Source organism: Myotis davidii, unplaced genomic scaffold (genome assembly GCF_000327345.1).
Source record: "Myotis davidii unplaced genomic scaffold, ASM32734v1 scaffold653, whole genome shotgun sequence".
NCBI lineage: Eukaryota > Metazoa > Chordata > Mammalia > Chiroptera > Vespertilionidae > Myotis > Myotis davidii.
Window position 1 is genome coordinate 70,287 of NW_006285129.1, and position 18,776 is coordinate 89,062.

The following is an 18,776-nucleotide window of genomic DNA, read 5'->3' on the forward strand; positions in this document are numbered from 1 at the left end:
TTAGCCATCGCCCCCACGTACCCCCGATTATTCTGAAGCAAATCCTAGACATACATTTCATCCATTAAGCATTAGTTTCTATCTCTAAAAAATAACTTTTAAAAATACCCACAATACCATTAATATCACACTTTGAAAAGTTAATAATAAACATGTAGACATTGTTCACATTTTTTACTCAATTGTCTTATATATGTCCATACATTCCAATTGGTTGATATGTCTCTTCAGTGTCTTTAAACTTATGTTCCCTCTCTCTTATTATTTTCCTTGCAATTTATTTATTGAGGAAATTGGGTCATTTGTCCTGTAGTTTCTGAAAGTCTAGATAGGACACAATTTTAATTCCTTAGCATGGTATAAGAGAAACCTGAGCATGGCACACATAATATGGATACCTAGCCTCATCTATCATTCTGCACCACATACTCTATATTCTAGCAATACTGAACTACCAGAGTTCCTAGAACATACCACAATGTTATACAATCCTGCCATGGCTCCTCTCTTTTTTCCTAGTATCCTCTTAGCACAGAGCTCTTTGGACTCTGAGGACTCAGGATTACTTCCTGTGCCCCCATACTTACCCACTACAGTTGGCTCCATTTGTACCTAGATGCATCCGGGGTTCACTTGAGGCAAGCTTGATCAGCTCGTTCCATTCCTTCTGCCATTCATCCTCTGTGTATACCAGCCCTGACTGTGAAAGACAGGCAGGGGATGGCAAGCAATTAGAGGCTAGGTTCAAGAGGCAATATCCTCCTAGCACTTGGCTTATAATTTGTACTATAAAGTCAAATCTATTCTCCCTTTTAAAACCAATATCCATGAAAGAATAGGCTATGATCTCTCTCACATTTCTTTTTCTTCCATTCTTCTCAACCCATTGCAATCTAGCTTCCGTTTCTGCCCTCCAGCTATGCCCTTCACCCCCACATACCACTTCACCTAACCAACACTGGGCAAAGGACAGTAACCTCCTAATTGCCAAATTCAGTGGACTCATTGGTTCTCATCTTTCTTAGCTTTCGTGTAGCATTTGATATCCTCTTTAAACTCCCTTCTCCTTTAGCTTCCACAACATTACTTTCTCCTACCTCTGTGAACTCTGCTACCCCAGAAATACTGTTGTATATATTAATGATTTTAGCCTTGGTTACTTTTAGGTGAAGTAACAGTCTATTGTATTTGGCTTACATTAGTATTAAAATGTTTAAGCTCAAACTGACTGGTGTGGCGCATTGTTTGGGTCGGGTCAACCTATGAACCAGGAAGTCATAGTTCAATTCTTGGTCAGGGCACATGCCCGGGTTGTGGGCTCAGTCCCCAGTAGGGGTGTGCAGGAGGCAGCCAATCAGTGATTCCCATCATTGATGTTTCTATCTCTTTCCCACTCTCCCTGTCTGAAATCAATAAAAATATATTTTAAAAAAAGAAACATGAGGGGCACCAGGAACAAATTTAACAGGAATTAAAGAGCCATTGTGAGCACATTCTACTTTAATTTTAAAAATGGAGCGGGCCTGGGCAGTGTTGACGATGCGGAGCTACCCGATCCGTCCGAAATGGCAGAAGTGGAGGAGACACTGAAGCGACTTCAGAGCCAGAAGGGAGTGCAGGGAATCATCGTGGTGAACACAGAAGGCATTCCTATCAAGAGCACCATGGACAACCCCACCACCACCCAGTACGCCAACCTCATGCACAACTTCATCCTGAAGGCCCGGAGCACCGTGCGTGAAATTGACCCCCAGAATGACCTCACTTTCCTTCGAATTCGCTCTAAGAAAAATGAAATTATGGTTGCGCCAGGTAAGAGGTCTTCCGTGTCCCCTCTTAGGATCAGGCTATCACTACTGCTTATCAGGAAGGCTTAGCACATGGGTGTCTCCTCAGGTTCCACAGAAAAGCCAGAGGAGTTGAAGGCACAACTGGCAGGTGGAAATCACCTTAGAGCCCATGCAGACCAATCCAGTGACCAGTGTGGGCTGCAGCTCCACCCACCCACCAAAGGCATCCCTCTGCTGGCCAGTTCCCCTGAGTTCCCAGGAGGCCTCTCTCCTCAAGTCCAGGTTTCGGAACAAGAGCTTATGAGAGGCCCACACCCTGCTTCCTCCTGACGTTCAGTTCCTTTGTTGCCCTTGGAAAAGGCTACTTTTCTTTAACTAAAAATAACTGAAACTTAAAAAAAAAAAATTACAAAGCTAGCCGAAACCGGTTTGGCTCAGTGGATAGAGCGTCGGCCTGCAGACTGAAAGGTCCCAGGTTCGATTCCGGTCAAGGGCACGTACCTGGGTTGCAGGCACATCCCCAGTGGGAGATGTGCAGGAGGCAGCTGATCGATGTTTCTCTCTCATCGATGTTTCTAGCTCTCTATCTCCCTTCCTCTGTGTAAAAAATCAATAAAATATATATTTTTAAAAAAATGCTAAAGCTATTTTCAGTTTATAAAGTGCTATAAGAAATGTTTCCAATAAAAATAAGAACAATACACAGGTTATATATGGGGCGCTGTGGTCACTCTGATATATGGTCAGCAGAATCTGTCTCCCTTCTTTCACCTATTTCTCCTTGCTGTTCTTATATACACGGCCTCTAGGTGGCGTACCCTTCTAGCCTGAAAATGTTCTTACTGCGTTTTACCGCCAAATTCAACACAAAAGGAGGTCTGGGAAATCAAAACCATTTTAGTTCGTTTTGTGTTTGGTACTGGTTAATAGAAGCTCCCCAGTCCATCACCACTCTCCCCCAATTCCCACTCCCAAAGGTCTGAGTGATCTGAGCTAAAACAATTACGTAGGCATAATTCTAATATGGAACTTTCAATGTGCCCAGCAAAAGGAGTAAAAAGATTGCTCCTTTGATGGCTACTATTCTCTATGCATGTATTTTCACTGGAGACTTTGAGAGGGAATAGGTATTTCTGCGTCTCCTCAGTAAATACCATCATAATCTAACCCCGCCTTTAAAATAATAACTATAGCCTGGCCGGGTAGCTGGATTGGTTAGAGCATCGCCTGGATATACCAAGCCTGTGGGATTGATCCCTAGTCAAGGCACATACAAGAATCAACTAATGAATGCATAAATAAGTGGAACAACAAATCAATGTTTTCTCTCTCTAAAAGTTATTTTTTTAAAAAATCAATAAATTAAGTTATAGCTTAAAAGCTGGAATTGGACACACCCATTCTCTGACTATTGCTGTCACTTCTACTTAATAACCAGCATACTCTGGTTTGGCCTTATTTCTGGAGTGGTCAAATCTAAGGTTCAGGTTCAGGTATGGTGCAAAGAAGGCAAACTCTGGACTGGCTCTAGTTCAGGCAACAGAAGGTCTCCACAAGGTCCAGTTCAGCTCACCAGGGAGCCATGGGGCTTGGTGGTATAAAGAACTTGTCATGTACTTGGCCTTGCCCTGTGCATTTATTTCCCTCAGGAATCTTCTGGGGCAGATTGCTGATCAAAGATAGGATTGTGATCTTAACATCATCCTAAGTTTAACAATGGGTTCTTTGTTTTTGAGAAAGAAACAGAACACATTCTACTTATGTATTTTAAATCTTCAGGACATAAAATTCTAATGACTAAAACAAAACAAAAAATCTCTTGGTTCTGTATATGGCCAGTTATGATTGAACAATAAAAGGAGAAAAGAAAAGAAGATGAAAAGTTTCTGAAGAGATATTCCTACATTAATTCCAGAAACACCCAGCCATATACATGGCAAAAATTAGATATACCCCAAAGAGCAGGAGATAAACATAGAAGGCAGAACCAGGGGAAAAGGAAATCTATTGTCTTTATATAAATGTTAATGTCAGTATTAAAGTTAAGGGGAAGGGTGGGTAAGCTTTTTCTATAAAGAGCCAGATAGTAAATCTTTTAGTCCTTGTGGGCCATACCCAACTACTCTATTCTGCTGCTACAGCAGGAAAGCACTTACATAAATATACACATGTAAATTAATGGGTGGGGCTGTATTCCAATAAAACTTTTTTTTTTTTAAATCAGTTGGTGGTATTTAGCTCACAGGCCAGTTTGCCCAACCTCTGTTATGGAGATGGAAAGTACAAAAAGTCCATTATTCCTTTCTTATATAAAAGAAGCTTCAACACTTGCTAAACCCCTGAGAAGTACCACTCAAACTCAATTTAACAGGTATGCTTTAAAATTTCTTAAACACACTAAGTATTTGAAAAAATAAATGGTATACATGGCCAAAAATATTTTTAAGCATTTATATTTCTACACGGATTGAAAACACAAGTCCTTAAAAATTGGTCTGGTCACGTTATAAACAATACTAGTAAAATCAAAAGAATACAAAAATCCTATGGACTTGTCATTTTGCAAAAGATTGCCACTGAAGACTTATAAGCACCTGTCAGGTGAAAAGCAGAGTTAGACACCTCCTCTGTAAAGTCTCAGCTTCCCCATACTAGTACTTATGACACCCTATGGTGTTATCTGCATTTTCTACAAATACAGGAGCACCTAAGCACCAGGAGACACTTCCTACTGGTAGGCACTGGGCATTTCCTCTGTGTAACCTTGGCAAACAAGATGCTCCCACCCCAGCTCTCTCACCTCTTTATTCTGCTGTGTTTGTTGCCACCTCCAGCGTCGTTTCAGTGCTTCCTTCTCAGCTCCCTTTTCCATCAGTGCATACAAAGCTTTCCGCAGCATCAAGTCCCGATCGTGGAAACCCCACATCCCTGTTGTAAGAAAACATAACAGTAAGACACCTTACAGTGATTCAACTCCGCTTATTAATTATGATATACAGACACTGGCATGAAAGAAATGAGGCTGAAGTCCAAGTTCAATGAAACCCTTCTGGGATTTAGGGGAAAGACACTTAATCAAGAAAGAAAAGATGTTCCTATTCTATATTTTTGAGGACATGAAAGTGAGGTATATACCACACCCTACAAACTCTTGACAGAAAGAACTTACTCCTGATGCAAGCCTAATAAACAGGTAGCAACAGAGAAAACTGGCACATGACAATCAGCATCAAAGCTTGAGGGATGGTTGGAAAATGGGGACTTTTTTTTTAAAAGCTAAGGCAGATATTATATTGAATTATAATTTAAAGTTGATGAAAACATATTTTTTATTTACCAAAGAATAAATATTAAGTAGAATTATATACACACACATAGAGCTACATATTGCTTGCTTCTGCTGCTCATTACTTCTGAGGGTCAACTTCTTGTGGGACACACACACACACACACACACACACACACACACACACCCTTGCTCTGAACCATCACTTCTGTCTATGATCACCATTGGTTGAAGCAAGTCCTACACATAACATTTAACTCTACTGATTCCTTCTACAGGGGAACAGAGGGCCACTTTTAAGACTCACCAAGAGAGGCTGCATGTAGAAGGCAGTTTCCATCTCCAGTAGTTGCCAAAGGAAGCAGCCTCTGACAGGTGGGGTCTACACTCACCCACCAGTTCAAACGCCCTAAAGAAAAAGGAAGAAAAGAAGAGCAAATTACCCATAAAGCCCTCCCCACTTCCCAATTTTTAAGACTCCAAATTTGCTTCCTGTAGGAAACCTACCAGATAAAATCATCATGCTATTAAAGATATCTTCTTCACTTACATTTAGTTGATCAGAACCTAGTGAGCACAACTGGTTGTATCAGTGGTTCTTTTTTTTTTTTTTAATCCTCACACAAGAATATATTTTTATTGATTTCGAGAGAGAGGAAGGGGGAGAGAGAGAGAAACATCGATGTGAAAGAGAAGCACTGATCAGTTGCCTCCTATGTGCACTCTGACCAGGAATCAAACCTGCAAACTAGGAATATGCTCTGACTGGAAATTGAACTTCCAACTTTTTGGTATATAGGATGATGCTCCAACCATGGCAAGCAATGATTCTTAAGTGGGAACAATTTTGTCCCTCAGGAGACATAGAAAATGCCTGGAAATATGTCTGTCACAAATAGTGGAAAATCCTACTGGCATCTAGTGGGTAGAGGCCAGGGAGACTGCTAAACACAACATAATGTGCAAGGCAGCTCATACAAGAAAAATTTTATGGTCCTAAATGTCAACAGTGCTAAGATGGGTTAGATGATGAGGTCAAGGTCATACATTGAAATCTGTACAGGCTACTTGGTCTGATTCCTTCGTTCCAGTCAGGAGATTAGTAAATATTATAGCAACAGAGCTCAGCACAAATCCACCATCAGTAAAAGAAAAACAACCCCCAAGCATGTGTTCAAAGTGTCAAACAAGTATCATGTGTATACATGACAGTCAGCATGTATATGGTGTTACTCTAAAGACGTGAACAGTAAGACAAAGTACGTAAAACATCCAAGATGATGATTCTCAGTTCTATAGAGTCACCCCACAATTGCCAATCCATTTTTTATGAGGAAACTATTTTATGAATGATGCTTAAAAGTTCTTTTGAGCCCTGGCTGGTATGGCTCAGTTAGTTGGAGCGTCACCCATACACCAAAAGGTCGAGGTTCAATTCCTGGTTAGGACACATACCCAGGTTTCGGTTTCGATCCCTGGTTGGGGCACATGTGGGGTGGGCAACCGATTGATGTTTCTCTCTCCCTCCTTCCTTCCTCTTTTTTCTAAAATCAATAAAAGCATGTCCTCAGATGAGGAATTTTTTAAAAATATTTTTTAATCTTTCTTGAATTAAAGAGTCTACAGAAAGAAAAACCGGCCTATAATCTTACTAGATAACTTGCTAACTTTAAAAATCTATAATAATAAAAGCATAATATGCTAATTAGACCGGACAGCTGGATGACCTTCTGGACAAAGCCGGATCTGCAAGGGCCAAGCCCCTTGCATGAATTTCATGCATCAGGCCTCTAGTATATATGTGTATATATAAATCAATTCACATGGTTAGTATAGAAGGGTACAAAATGAAAAAGAAAAACTTCTTTTCCATGCCTCTATCCCTCACCACCCCCAGTCCTTCCATGGGAGCTTTTTTAATACCTGAGTAGCTTTCCCAGAACTCCCGGATATGCAATCCCATCATATTAACTAATTTTAACAGTAATTTACGACAAACACCATTGTAAAGGTAAACAAATCATTTGGGAAAAGTTTATATAAATAAATGTGGCTTTCAGATTTATCACCACTGTACACTGTCTACAGCACTGGTCCTTTCTGTTCACAAGGTGTTTCAGAGCCAATTATAATTCATTTGTATTTTTTTTCATGGACTGATTTTTAGGTATTGATTCCTAGGCCTTTTAGAGAAAAGTGTCTAATTTGTGTCCTTACTTTAACCTGAAGAAACACCTAACTTAATACAAGTTTATCTGACTAACTGCTGACTTTGACTGTAATCAGATCATGTACTTAGACTGGAAGGTACTGGTCAAGCCCTGCCCCACCCAGTGGCTGCCTATAGGTAGAGAGCAGAGGGAAGAGCATGGAAAAGGAAGCACTCACTGACCTGCCTGTTCCAAGGCAACCAGCATGGACTGTTCAATGAGGTCTCTCTCTATGAAGCTGCGGAAGTCTTCATTGTACACAGTGAGATCTGGAAGCTGGAAGGCACAGATGGGCATTTCCAGGGGGTGCTCACTGCTCCCCCCACCCCCACCATTGGAGACATGGGACCGGGCCAGGGAAACAATGCTGGAGCTGGCGTGGGAGATGCCCCTAGACAGGCGTTTTTCTGCAATGAGAAATGGAGTCACCTTAGAATATACACAGCTCACTTAGAGAACTTTCCACTCTGGGAAAAACTGTGAGTTTCAATGGTTACCAAATACCACAACTCTCTTCTCAAGCCAAATACAATTGGAGAAATACAGAAAGTGGTATTGTTGTGTACGCATATTAGCACCAAATATACATTCCTCTTGTACCCTCTTGTACCCTTTTGGGAATTTGCCTGCAGGTCCTCTCCCCATGACTGTCTTTTTCCACTTTCATTTCCCAACATTCATTTGTTCTGTGGGAGAAAGAGGGAATAGGGAAAATGGGGTTGCATTTGGTTAGACTGACTCAAATAATCTCTCGGGTAATTTTTAGGGTCTTCGAGAATATAGAAAATTAATGAAAAATCTTACATATTCAGGAACTTCCTTACCTATCATGAATAACATTTATTTACATTATTTACTATAACTTTTCTTGATATTCAAACTTATCAGAAATTTATAGGTACAGTCAATTCTGACTTGACATGCTACAGAGGAAGACAGTGCCTCAAATTATTTCATTTATTTTGAATACATGGCACTTACAATTCCCCAGCAGATATCCCATTGTGATCATAATTTGGTCAGTGTAGTATTATAATTTATTTGCATGGCTCAAGTTATATAAAGATTATCAAAAGAACTAAAAAATGTGTTGGGTAGCAATTCTTAACCCATATTTGCCAGAGATGATGTACAAAGTAAGTCAAGACTTATCTAAAAATTACTTTATAGTGATTTATTTTTTAAACTCTTTTTTTAGGTTCTTAAAAAATACAACAGCCCCATGATAAAAAATAAAAATACCATCAAAAGGTACAAAGTGTTACAAAGAAATCTTCCTCTCTTTAAAATTAGTGATCCCTTTCCCCAGAGGCAACCTTTCATATAGCCTTCTAGGATTTTGTATGCACACATGTATCTTTTAAAATCATTTAAAAAACCTACACAGGAGCATACTATATACTGCATCTTACCTTTCTCAATAGACATTAGAGATTTTTTCCAAAGCAGCACATCAAGTTCCACCTAATTCTTTCTAAGGCTGCATAATAGTCCATAATATGGATGATTACAATTTATTTAACCACCCCTCTATTAATGGATATTAAAAGTTGTTTTCAAGCTTTAACTTTCAAGCTTTACACTAAACTAGACATCCGGTGCACAAAATGCGTGCACTCGGGGCAAGGGGGGTGGGAGGGAAGGGAGTTCCTCAGCCCAGATTTCGAGAGGGTGCAGGCCAGGCCGAGGGACCCCACCAGTGCCCAATTGGGGCCAGGGAGGGACATGGAAGGTTGGCCAGCTTGGGAGGGCTCCAGGGCGTGTCCGGCCCATCTTGCTCAGTCCTGATTGGCCAGACCCCAGCAGCAGGCTAACTTACCAGTTGGAGCATCTTCCCCCTGGTGGTCAGTGCAAGTCATAGCAAGCAGTTGAGCAGCCTTATCATATCATTAGCATATTATGCTTGATTGGTTGAACGGCTGACCGGATGACCGGACACTTAGCATATTAGGCTTTTATTATATAGGCTATGTGTAGGTGTCTATTTGTGTATGTATTTATTTATTTAAAGAAGATACATATCTACATATACACACACAGAGACGTGTATATAAACATCTATATATATAAAAGCCTAAGCAACCATTAGGACCAAATGACAGGAATGACTAGACAACCAGCCAGTAGCTATGACGCACAATGACCCAGACCTTGCTGCTGGGGTCCTGACAGCCCTGAATCTGGTTCACCAGCACCTTAGACCCAGACAGGAGGGAGGAGGAAACCCAATTCCTTGTGGAATCGGCCGTTGATTAGCTGCTGCTGGGGCCAACCTCCTGTGGTCCCTCCCCGCAGAAGCTGGCCTCCCCTGATTGGCCCCAATGGCAGGCCAGGCCGAGGGACCCCACCCATGCACGAATTCATGCACCAGGCCTCTTGTCTATATAATAAAAGTGACCATTACGGTGGAACGACCAGAACGACCAGTCGCTATGACACCCACTGACTAACAGGGGGCAGATGCTCAATGCAGGACCCCCGCACAAATTGTGTGCATTGGGCCTCTAGTATATGATAAATTTGTAGAAATGAAATTGCTCAGTCAGCATGTATATGCATTTTTAAATTTTGGTAGATACTGATAATATTAACAGAATGGCCTCCAAAGAAGTATCTGGTAGTGACCCATTGAATTCTATTTTTATGTAAACCTTATCTCAACAATTAGATTGCATCCTCCTTCCTCTGTTTTTTCACAGTATCTAAAGAAAACCTTTATACAGGATAACATTCAAGATGCAGGGTGGCAGTAAGGAGCTCCAGCACCTGGACAGATTGAGGCCACCTCTGACCAGTCTGGCTGGGGACAAGGGGGAGGAATGGAAACATCCCCAAAGGATCACTGAACTCTGACTCCATTTGGCAGTCCCCCCTCCGCCCCTTCCTTTCCACTCCATATGAAATAGCCCTCAGTTACTCCATTACCTTGAACGATGTCATCCTGCCGCTGTAGAGTAGGTCGGGGAGGGCGAGTACACTCTCTATCAGAAAACCCTTTCTCAGGGTTCCTGGAGGCACCACTCCCTTCACTAAAGGATTGGGGCAGGATCCCAGCATGGACCTGACGTAACTGTTCAAAATCACTGAGGGCGGCACTTACATCCCAATTCTTTCCTGTCAGGACACAAAGCAAAAAATGAATTGGGCACATAAGTATAGGAAAATTGAGGAAAGACACTAAGTGATCACTCTTATCATCCTATCAAAACTAGCAAGCATATACTCATGCACACTTAATCATTCTCCTTTCCTTACCCTGCTTTAATTTTCTTCATAACACTTCTATCTGAAATATCACAATTTATTTACTTATTGTCTATTTCCTAACTAAGCTCCATGAGCACAGAAATTGTCTCTCTGTACCGAAAGGGCCCTTAGAGACCCAGTAACCTCATTTTACATATAAAGGATATGACACCTAAAAAAATAGAGTGATTTAGCCAAAGTCACAGCTAGTTTGCACTTGGGCCTAGCAGGAAGCAAGTCCAGGACTCCTAATTCTGTGATCCAGATGTCCTTTAGGGTGTCCTAAGCTGTATGAAATTGTACACCAAGTTATAGGTATGTGCATTTTTCTAAAGAAAGAGCTACTGGCTGTTACCAGATTATCAAAGGAAATTAACCCACCCAAATTTAAGAATCACTGCTCTACTGAAGACCCTAGAAACCAGATTTGTCATCATGAATTTTTCTGTTGCTTTCTCCAGTTAAATTATTCAGTAAATGGCATGCTGTATAATTGTTCACACTTCCTTCTGTTCTATTCCATCTGCGACCACCTTCATTCAGTTCCCATCACCTAGTGTCCCACCTCCAATCCACACTAAAGAATTTCATGAGATTATTCTTTCTAAAGTACAGTTCTAATCACTTCAATTTCATAATCAAACTCTTTTACCATTGTCTGTGGAATAAGCCGAGGATCTTTTGTGTGGCATTCAAGGCTTTCTATGATCTGGTCTATTTTTCTAGCCTTTTTTCTGTACTTCAATTTTCCTGGCTATGAAAGTGGAAATTATATCATATTGGGTTGTTATGAAGATTAAGTTAATTGAAAGCACTTAAAACAGTGCTTGATACACAGAAAGCATTATAGATGCATTTAATGCTGTACTATTATATTTCTTGTTTTATTATAAGTATCCAGTTAAGCCATACTTATCATCTACATCTGCTGAATTATTTCTGTACCATTATATTCAGTATTTGGTCCAACTAACTCTGCTCACTCTGTTTCAGTCTTACTGGCCTCTTCGCCATTCCTAGAACATGCTAAAGATTGCTCCCACCTAGGGCCTTTCCACTATTTCCACTGCTCTTTCCCCAATATATTCTACCCAGACATCTCCTCAGTATTTGCCCAAATTTCACATTCTTAATAAGGCCTACCCTGACTATCCAATTAAAAATCACAACCTCATCATTCTTCTGTTTTCTATTAACACCTTATAAAAAACTTTAAAATTTACTTGGTTATGTTTATTGGCTATCTTTCCCACTGTTAAGGGCAGACATTTTTGTTTGTTTTGTTCAAGTATCTAGAACCTCGCACACAGCAGGTACTCAATATTTTTTGGAAAATGAAGGACTTTTGTGCTAATGAATGACATCTGTCTTGAGCACCGGACCCTAAATTTCCAACTGTCTGCTAAACTCCTTAAAATCAGGTCCTCCTAAACAATCAACATGTCCAAACTGAATGTTTATCATCTTCCCTCCCAAAACCTCTATATTCCCTATATTAGTAATGGCATCACAATCCCTCCAGGCCAGAAACTTCAGTCACCTTCAACTCGTCATTACTCCTCACATCCCATTCCTCCTCTTCCATCACTAGTCAGTCCGCATGGTTTTTTGTACCCCCAAAACATCTCTCAATTCCATCCTTTCTTGCTCATTTCTATTGTCACTGTCCTAATTCAAGTCCTCATAACCTTCACCTGGTCTTTGCATGCACAGAGACGAATATATAGCTTTTAAAATCATTTTGGGAGGGGCTCTTTAGTCTCTACTCCTAATCTCTCCCCTCTCTAATTCATTCTTTATATTACAATCTGAGTTAACTTTTTAAAAAATATATATCTTTTTCTTGATTTCAGAGAGGAAGGGAGAGAGAGATAAAATCATCAATGATGAGAGAGAATCATGGACTGGCTGCCTCCTGTGCGCCCCACACTGGGGATCAAGCCCGCAACCGGGGCCTGTGACTTTTAAAGAAAAAAGTACGAGACAGAAAGAAAGAGACAGAGAGAAAATGACATTAGGTCCTTTGATTCCCCTTCTAAATTGTATCTTAAATCCATCCACTTCTCACTCTACTGCTACCACTCTAGTTCAAGTCACCATCCTCTCTCACCTAAACTATGGAAATATTCTTAACTGATTTTACCGCTTCTTCTCTGGCCACCTTCCAATCCGTTCTATATCCTTTAACCAGTACATTGTTAAAAACTCAAATCCAATCATGTCACTCCCGTTTTAAAATCCTTCACCAGCTTCCCACTGAAAAAAGAGTGAAATTTAAACTCTTTACCTACAAAGGCCCCCCACTTTCTATTTCCTGCCTATCTTGCTCCAGTCTTCCTACCTCACTCAATATTAGTTTTTCCAATGTGTCAAACTCTATTTCACCTTAGGATCCTTGTATAATCTATTTCTTCTGCATAAGACTCTCAGCTACATTGCTTTGTCTTGCTACTCCTACACATCCTTCTGGGTTCAGCTCAAATGTCACTTCCTCAGGAAGGCCTTTCTGCATTCTTTAATTTTGGTTTCTTACACTTCCATAGCATTTCTTACACTTCATAGCATGAGTGTATGTGCACATGGGTATGGATGTGTGTATTTGTGTGTGTATGTGTGTGTGTGTGTGTGTGTGTGTGTGTGAGAGAGAGAGAGAGAGAGAGAGAGAGAACATGCAAGCATTAATTTGTAATATAATTGTTAAGAACACGACTCTGAAACCAGATTGCCTAGGTTTAAGTCCTACTTAACCTCTCTGAACCTCAGTTTTAAAATTATAATACTGGGAATTTAAATCCTGATCTCCTACTTCCAAACTAAGGCTCTACTCACAGGCAGCTAAGCAAATATCAAACTGTCACACCTTTCTAAGGCTGACAATTTAAAAAATCACCCTTGTATACTAAGAACTTGCCCCTTCCACCAAAGGCTTATCTATTTGCATCACCATATACTGTCATCATCAAAAAAAGCATCTGTTAATAATGATTCCAAACAAAGAATCCCACAAGGCATGATTCCAAGCCTTAATGACCTTAATAAAATATAGAATATTCATACTTATATGTATATACAGATGTAAGTAAATGAAAACAGCAAAATAAGAATATTAAATTAATTCAATCTACATAGAATTGCCCATATAAAATTGGAAAGGACAGAAACAAAACCATGGATGATACCAAATATGAAAACCCATGTGATTTATATGTAAAGAAGTCTGAAAGACCTAGAGTTATTCTTTTAGTGAACTAATATAAAATTTTACTTGTATTACCTGAACATAAATTGGCAGTGGCGAAAGGTACCCTAAAAAAACTCAAGGTGAAAGGAGGGGCTTGCATTTTAAAATATGGTGGGTTATACACAGAGTAGATTATTAGAAGTAACTTAAATGTAAAGTCTACCATACATAAAATGTCCTCCCAATCATCTTAAATGTTGCAAATCATCCTGGTGTCACATTTTACTTTCTTCTCATTCTTCCCCAATGACCTCTTACCTTCCAGGAGATCTCGGGCCAGTCCTGGCTCGGCTCCTGTGGAACGAACAAAATCTGACAGGACAGCATCCATGTCCAGGGTCATGTGATCATTAAGTACTTTCAGGCAATGGATGTAGGGAGGTCATAGATCAAAATTCAAGCCTCCACCTGAGGAAGAAATAAACACTTAAGGCTCAAATTACACTGGAATGGGATGAGCATAACCCAATTTCAGCAGCTTGCTAACCAAATGGGAAAATGAACTATCCTAGCTTATTTATTTCAATTGAATTTATTATGAAGAGTAACACTCAGTTTCCTAATTCCTTATTAATATTAATTTCTTAACTACTACATTAATCACAAAACCATAATACCACTCCAAATAATGCTTTCCCCCCACTTTCTAGAGCAGGGGTCCTCAAACTTTATAAATAGGGAGCCAGTTCACTGTCCCTCAGACCGTTGGAGGGCCGGACTATAGTTTAAAAAAAAACTATGAAAATTCCTATGCACACTGCACATATCTTATTTTGAAGTAAAAAAACAAAACGGGAACAAATACAATATTTGTATTTGCATGTGGCCTGCGGGCCGTAGTTTGAGGACCCCTGTTCTAGAGTATTACATTTCTACCCATCAGTTTGCTTATCCAAGGGAGCAGCAGACTACCACCCTGAAGAACTTCCCATCTGCATTATTCTCTAACATAGCACCTTGTTTATTTCCTTCCTGGCACTTGATATACTCTGAAATAATTTTAATTAGTTACTATCTAGCCTTCTCCTCTACTATGTATGTTTCTTAAAAGCAAGGAGCTTGTGTGTGCTGTTGACTGTGTCCCCAGCATGTATCACCTGGCACTTGGCACAGTGCTTGGCAAACATGCCCTCGGTAAATATTTGCTGAATGAATGAATGAATGAATGAATACTATACACTAAATAACTTTACAGTTGACCACTCTTCTAATGCCAGCCGAGGAAATGAGAGAAACAAACTGATAGCTAGATCAACTCAAAATAAAACCATAAGTTATTACACAGAGTGGAGATCACAACGGTTCATAACGAAAGTCAATCCTTGTCTATTAACTCCACCCAGGACAAATGATTGCCAAATAAGTTCACCTGAAAAAGATCTCTTCTTTCAGACTTGACTTTGGCAGAAACTGTGTCCCTGACTGACAGCCTGGCACCAATCCACATTCCTCTGAAGTTAGTAGTCCCAGCTGAGGAAGCAATAATGGAGTGGAGGACAATCTCTAACTAAATTCTACCATATCAGACAAGTTGTTTACAATTCTCTGTAGAAGAAAACTTGTTCATAAAGTCATCAGGTACACACCTGCCCTACCACACTCATCAATCTGCCTTTCGGGGAAGGCAAAAGTAGAATTCTATAAGGTAACAGTGTCTGTCTCTTCAGAAACATGTAAGATACTTTTATCTTCATATCACCCTTGACCCCAGGTCATAGCTTGTTTAGTGTTGTGATCAGATCTTGATTTTCTGCATTCCTTAGAAATATTAAGGCAATCATTTGGGGGGTTATAAGCCCAGTAGAGATCACTAACTTGATAACAATGAATTTTTATATGAGAGAGACAGCAAAATAGAAATTATTCTCTCTTGTACTGTTCCAGTAGTACAAGAGATCTACGAGTGACGGGACATGTTTTATTCATATTTATAGCCCCAACATCTAACATACATCTACAATATCATAAGCAGTAAATGCCTGATGAATAAATGATTAACTGAACCTCCACATTAGCTACGACCGAACTAATCTATTTTAGTCTTAACTTAGCAGATCAGAAATTCTAGGGTTCTTCATATCACTCCTCTGTTTCTAAGGGCCTTTCCAGTCCAACTCTTGAAGTTTTAGGCACTCTCCTTTCGAAAGAGACATCAGCTCTACTGTCACTACTTCCACCATCTTCATATCATACGGTTTTTGCCTACACCTGTATGTATTAGCTGGCTGACTTCTGTTAAATTATGTACAGGGTTTTAGTTGCCTCTTCTATATCCTAGACTTGGAGTCAATGACTTCTAAAATCCTTTCCAGATTTTTTTTTTTTTTTAAAGAACTTCAGTTCATTACAGCCTCATAAACTATGATACTTATATTCTCTTTTGGTCTATGTATTATCAATGTCTAATTTACTTCCATTTCAGTATCACAGTTGTCAGAAAAGGCTACAAATACATAAAAAAACTTTTGCCTAAGATATCTCAAATTCAGAATGTATAAAATATATTCGTTCCTTATATACAGTACTTGAATTAAATTCCTTCAGAATTCATAGATGAATGAGTGGTTTTTCCCTCCCCTAATACAGATAAGAATTCCTTCTCTGGGTTCATTTTAGTCACTGTCTTAGATCACAGGAGATGATAGCAGCCCAGATAACTGAAATGCGTCAATAATCCCAAACCAAGAGCATGCTTGAAAATGAATTTCAATCTTCTAAAACAAACAAACAAACAAGCATGCAAAGAAAATTAGTAAAGCCACTTTAATAACCTCCTGAAAGAATGTGGGAAATACACAATAAACACACAAGTAGGAATCAGCAAAAAAGTGCTCAGTAAGAGTTGATTAAGCCACAGGCATGGGCAATTTCCCAGCCAGACACAGGCTTCTGAGTGAGAGAAGCCAATGAAAACTATCAATGTCAAAGCATCAGAGATCTTGACTTGCTAAAAATCTCAAAGCACGAAACCATACTTCTTGGCAGCACATTCTTGTATTTGGTATCTCCAGGTGCATGCCACGAACTCCACCCTAACCCCACCCAACAGGTGAGGACAGCAGCTTTTGTTACATCACGACCAACACCCGGCTTGAGCTTCTCAAATTCCAAATGGGAATATCCAAGGCAATGACTGAGACTCAATCTTTGGCACTGTCTCAGAACACAGGAAGGAAACGAAGCAAATGAGCCTGGCTTTCAAACTTTCAAAAGAAGCAGAAGCAGCACTCAAATAGTTGTTGACTGAATGGTATTTAGACAAATCTCAAATGGAGTCAAAATCCTCCAATCTTCCAATTGGAAGGGACTTCAGCAATTATTTAATCCACAGTCAGCCCCCATGCAAGAAGCCTTCTATTATATCTGATAGATCAATCATCCAGTCTCCACCTGAATACAAGCTTTGATAGAGAACTCATCCTTTGCCAGGATGTCCATTTTATTGTTAGGCAGCTCTAATAGATAGGAAATGCTTTTCTCAACTTAAATCACCAGCCCTCTCCCACCTATACCTTTCATATAATGGTCCTGTTCTCTTCTCCAGAACAACAACAAAATACCCCAGGAATGATGACATTTTCATTGAAAATGATTAGATTAAGCGTTTCTTTACATGAAAATTTATTGTGGATCAACACTGCAATGTTATGAGCCAGCAAGTGACCTTTATTTTACAAAATCCTCTCTTGTGTAATAGTACTTGCCTTTACCTGTATTCATTTGTGAATATTTGTGCTAACCCTATAGTATGAATTCAACATGTGGAATAAATTAAATCGGGTACCTTATTCCAAATTCATTTATGCTGCTATCTTTGCCTCTCATCCCTACTTTTACTTCGGTGCCCTCTTGAACTAATGCCAACAATCAAGAATAAAAAACAAGTTAAGCCTTAGCCAGTTTGGCTCAGTGGATGGAGTGTCAGCCTGCGGACCGAAGGGTTCGATTCCGGTCAAGGGCACATGCCCAGGTTGGGTTGTGGGCTCAGTCCCTGGTAGGGGGGTGTGCAGGAGGCAGCCAATCAATAATTCTCTATCATTGATGATTCTATCTCCCTTCCTCTCTGAAATCAGTAAAAAAAATTTTTTTAAAAAAATAACACAATACTAAGCACTTTCAAAAACACAACCTTAATCATTAATGACAAATCTCCTACAGCAGGCTTATTCTTCCCAGTTTACAAATAAGAAAAAATAAGGCTGTAAAAGTCAGATGGGTTGCTCAAAATCTGAACCCAGATATTTTGAACACATGTTCTCTCTACCACACTGCTTACCAAGGGACTAGGGTTTTATTTATTCCCAGAACCGCAAGGAGCCTTACCCATTTAATTCATTCACTAACGTATCTCTCATATTTATTCAAGAAATATAGATACCAGGTTATATTGTCCTCATTTCAAATTCTACCAGTTTCCTCAGCAACTTCAACACCCACCTAAACAATCCACCTACATTTCTGCCTTAGAGTTTCATAATCTCATCAAATTTGAAGACCTCCATCTCTATCCCAACAGTTCAATCCTGGATTCTACTATCTCCTGAAACCATCTACCTCTAAATCTTCAACTCCCAACAGCTTACCCTGGCCACAACCTCATCTCCTTCCAGCTTTTCCTCTCTACTATTAAACCTCCTCTCTCACCTCAAAACATCCTCATCTCCTCATCTCAGACTAAGACATCCAAATATTTAATCACCTTATTGGTTAATTCAACAAAAATTCATTGAGTGCCTAATATGTGTTAGGCATTATGATCAGGGTTAGAAACACAACAGTGAACTACAAACAATCTCTACCCTCACAAAGCTTCCAGTATGAAAAAAGAAAACCAGAAAATGTCACGATTATAATTTATTAAAGAAATGTTGAGGGCAAGGGTGTTATCTCCCATATGGAGTCAGGATAAGCTTTCCCAAGAAAGTGATAGTACATCAAAGAATCAAAGAGTAAGTAGAGAAACTGGAAAATTCCCATAAATCCTTGAACTATAGGATAAGGGT

The 18,776-nt window shown here is 39.7% G+C and overlaps 1 protein-coding gene and 1 pseudogene across 8 annotated transcripts in view; one reads left to right on the forward strand and one right to left on the reverse strand.

The window, feature by feature from the left end:
- OTUD7B (OTU deubiquitinase 7B) overlaps positions 1–18,776 on the reverse strand; it is a 53,573-nt gene that overhangs the window by 7,841 nt on the left and 26,956 nt on the right. For 6 of the 7 annotated variants that reach the window (XM_015558702.1, XM_015558701.1, XM_015558700.1 and 3 more), the window contains 6 exons: positions 14,032–14,181; positions 10,212–10,400; positions 7,469–7,693; positions 5,384–5,485; positions 4,591–4,718; positions 588–700 (listed from right to left, as the gene is read on the reverse strand). In XM_015558702.1, coding sequence (XP_015414188.1) covers positions 588–700; positions 4,591–4,718; positions 5,384–5,485; positions 7,469–7,693; positions 10,212–10,400; positions 14,032–14,116 — 842 coding nt within the window. In that variant the 5' untranslated portion in view covers positions 14,117–14,181. Of the gene's footprint in view, positions 1–587; positions 701–4,590; positions 4,719–5,383; positions 5,486–7,468; positions 7,694–10,211; positions 10,401–14,031; positions 14,182–15,142; positions 15,244–18,776 lie in introns of all 7 variants that reach the window. The other variant, XM_015558704.1, reaches the window with a different exon arrangement.
- Positions 1,518–1,877, forward strand: LOC102764596 (annotated as a pseudogene). The gene has a single exon (XR_001512519.1). The product of XR_001512519.1 is annotated as a dynein light chain roadblock-type 1 pseudogene (transcript).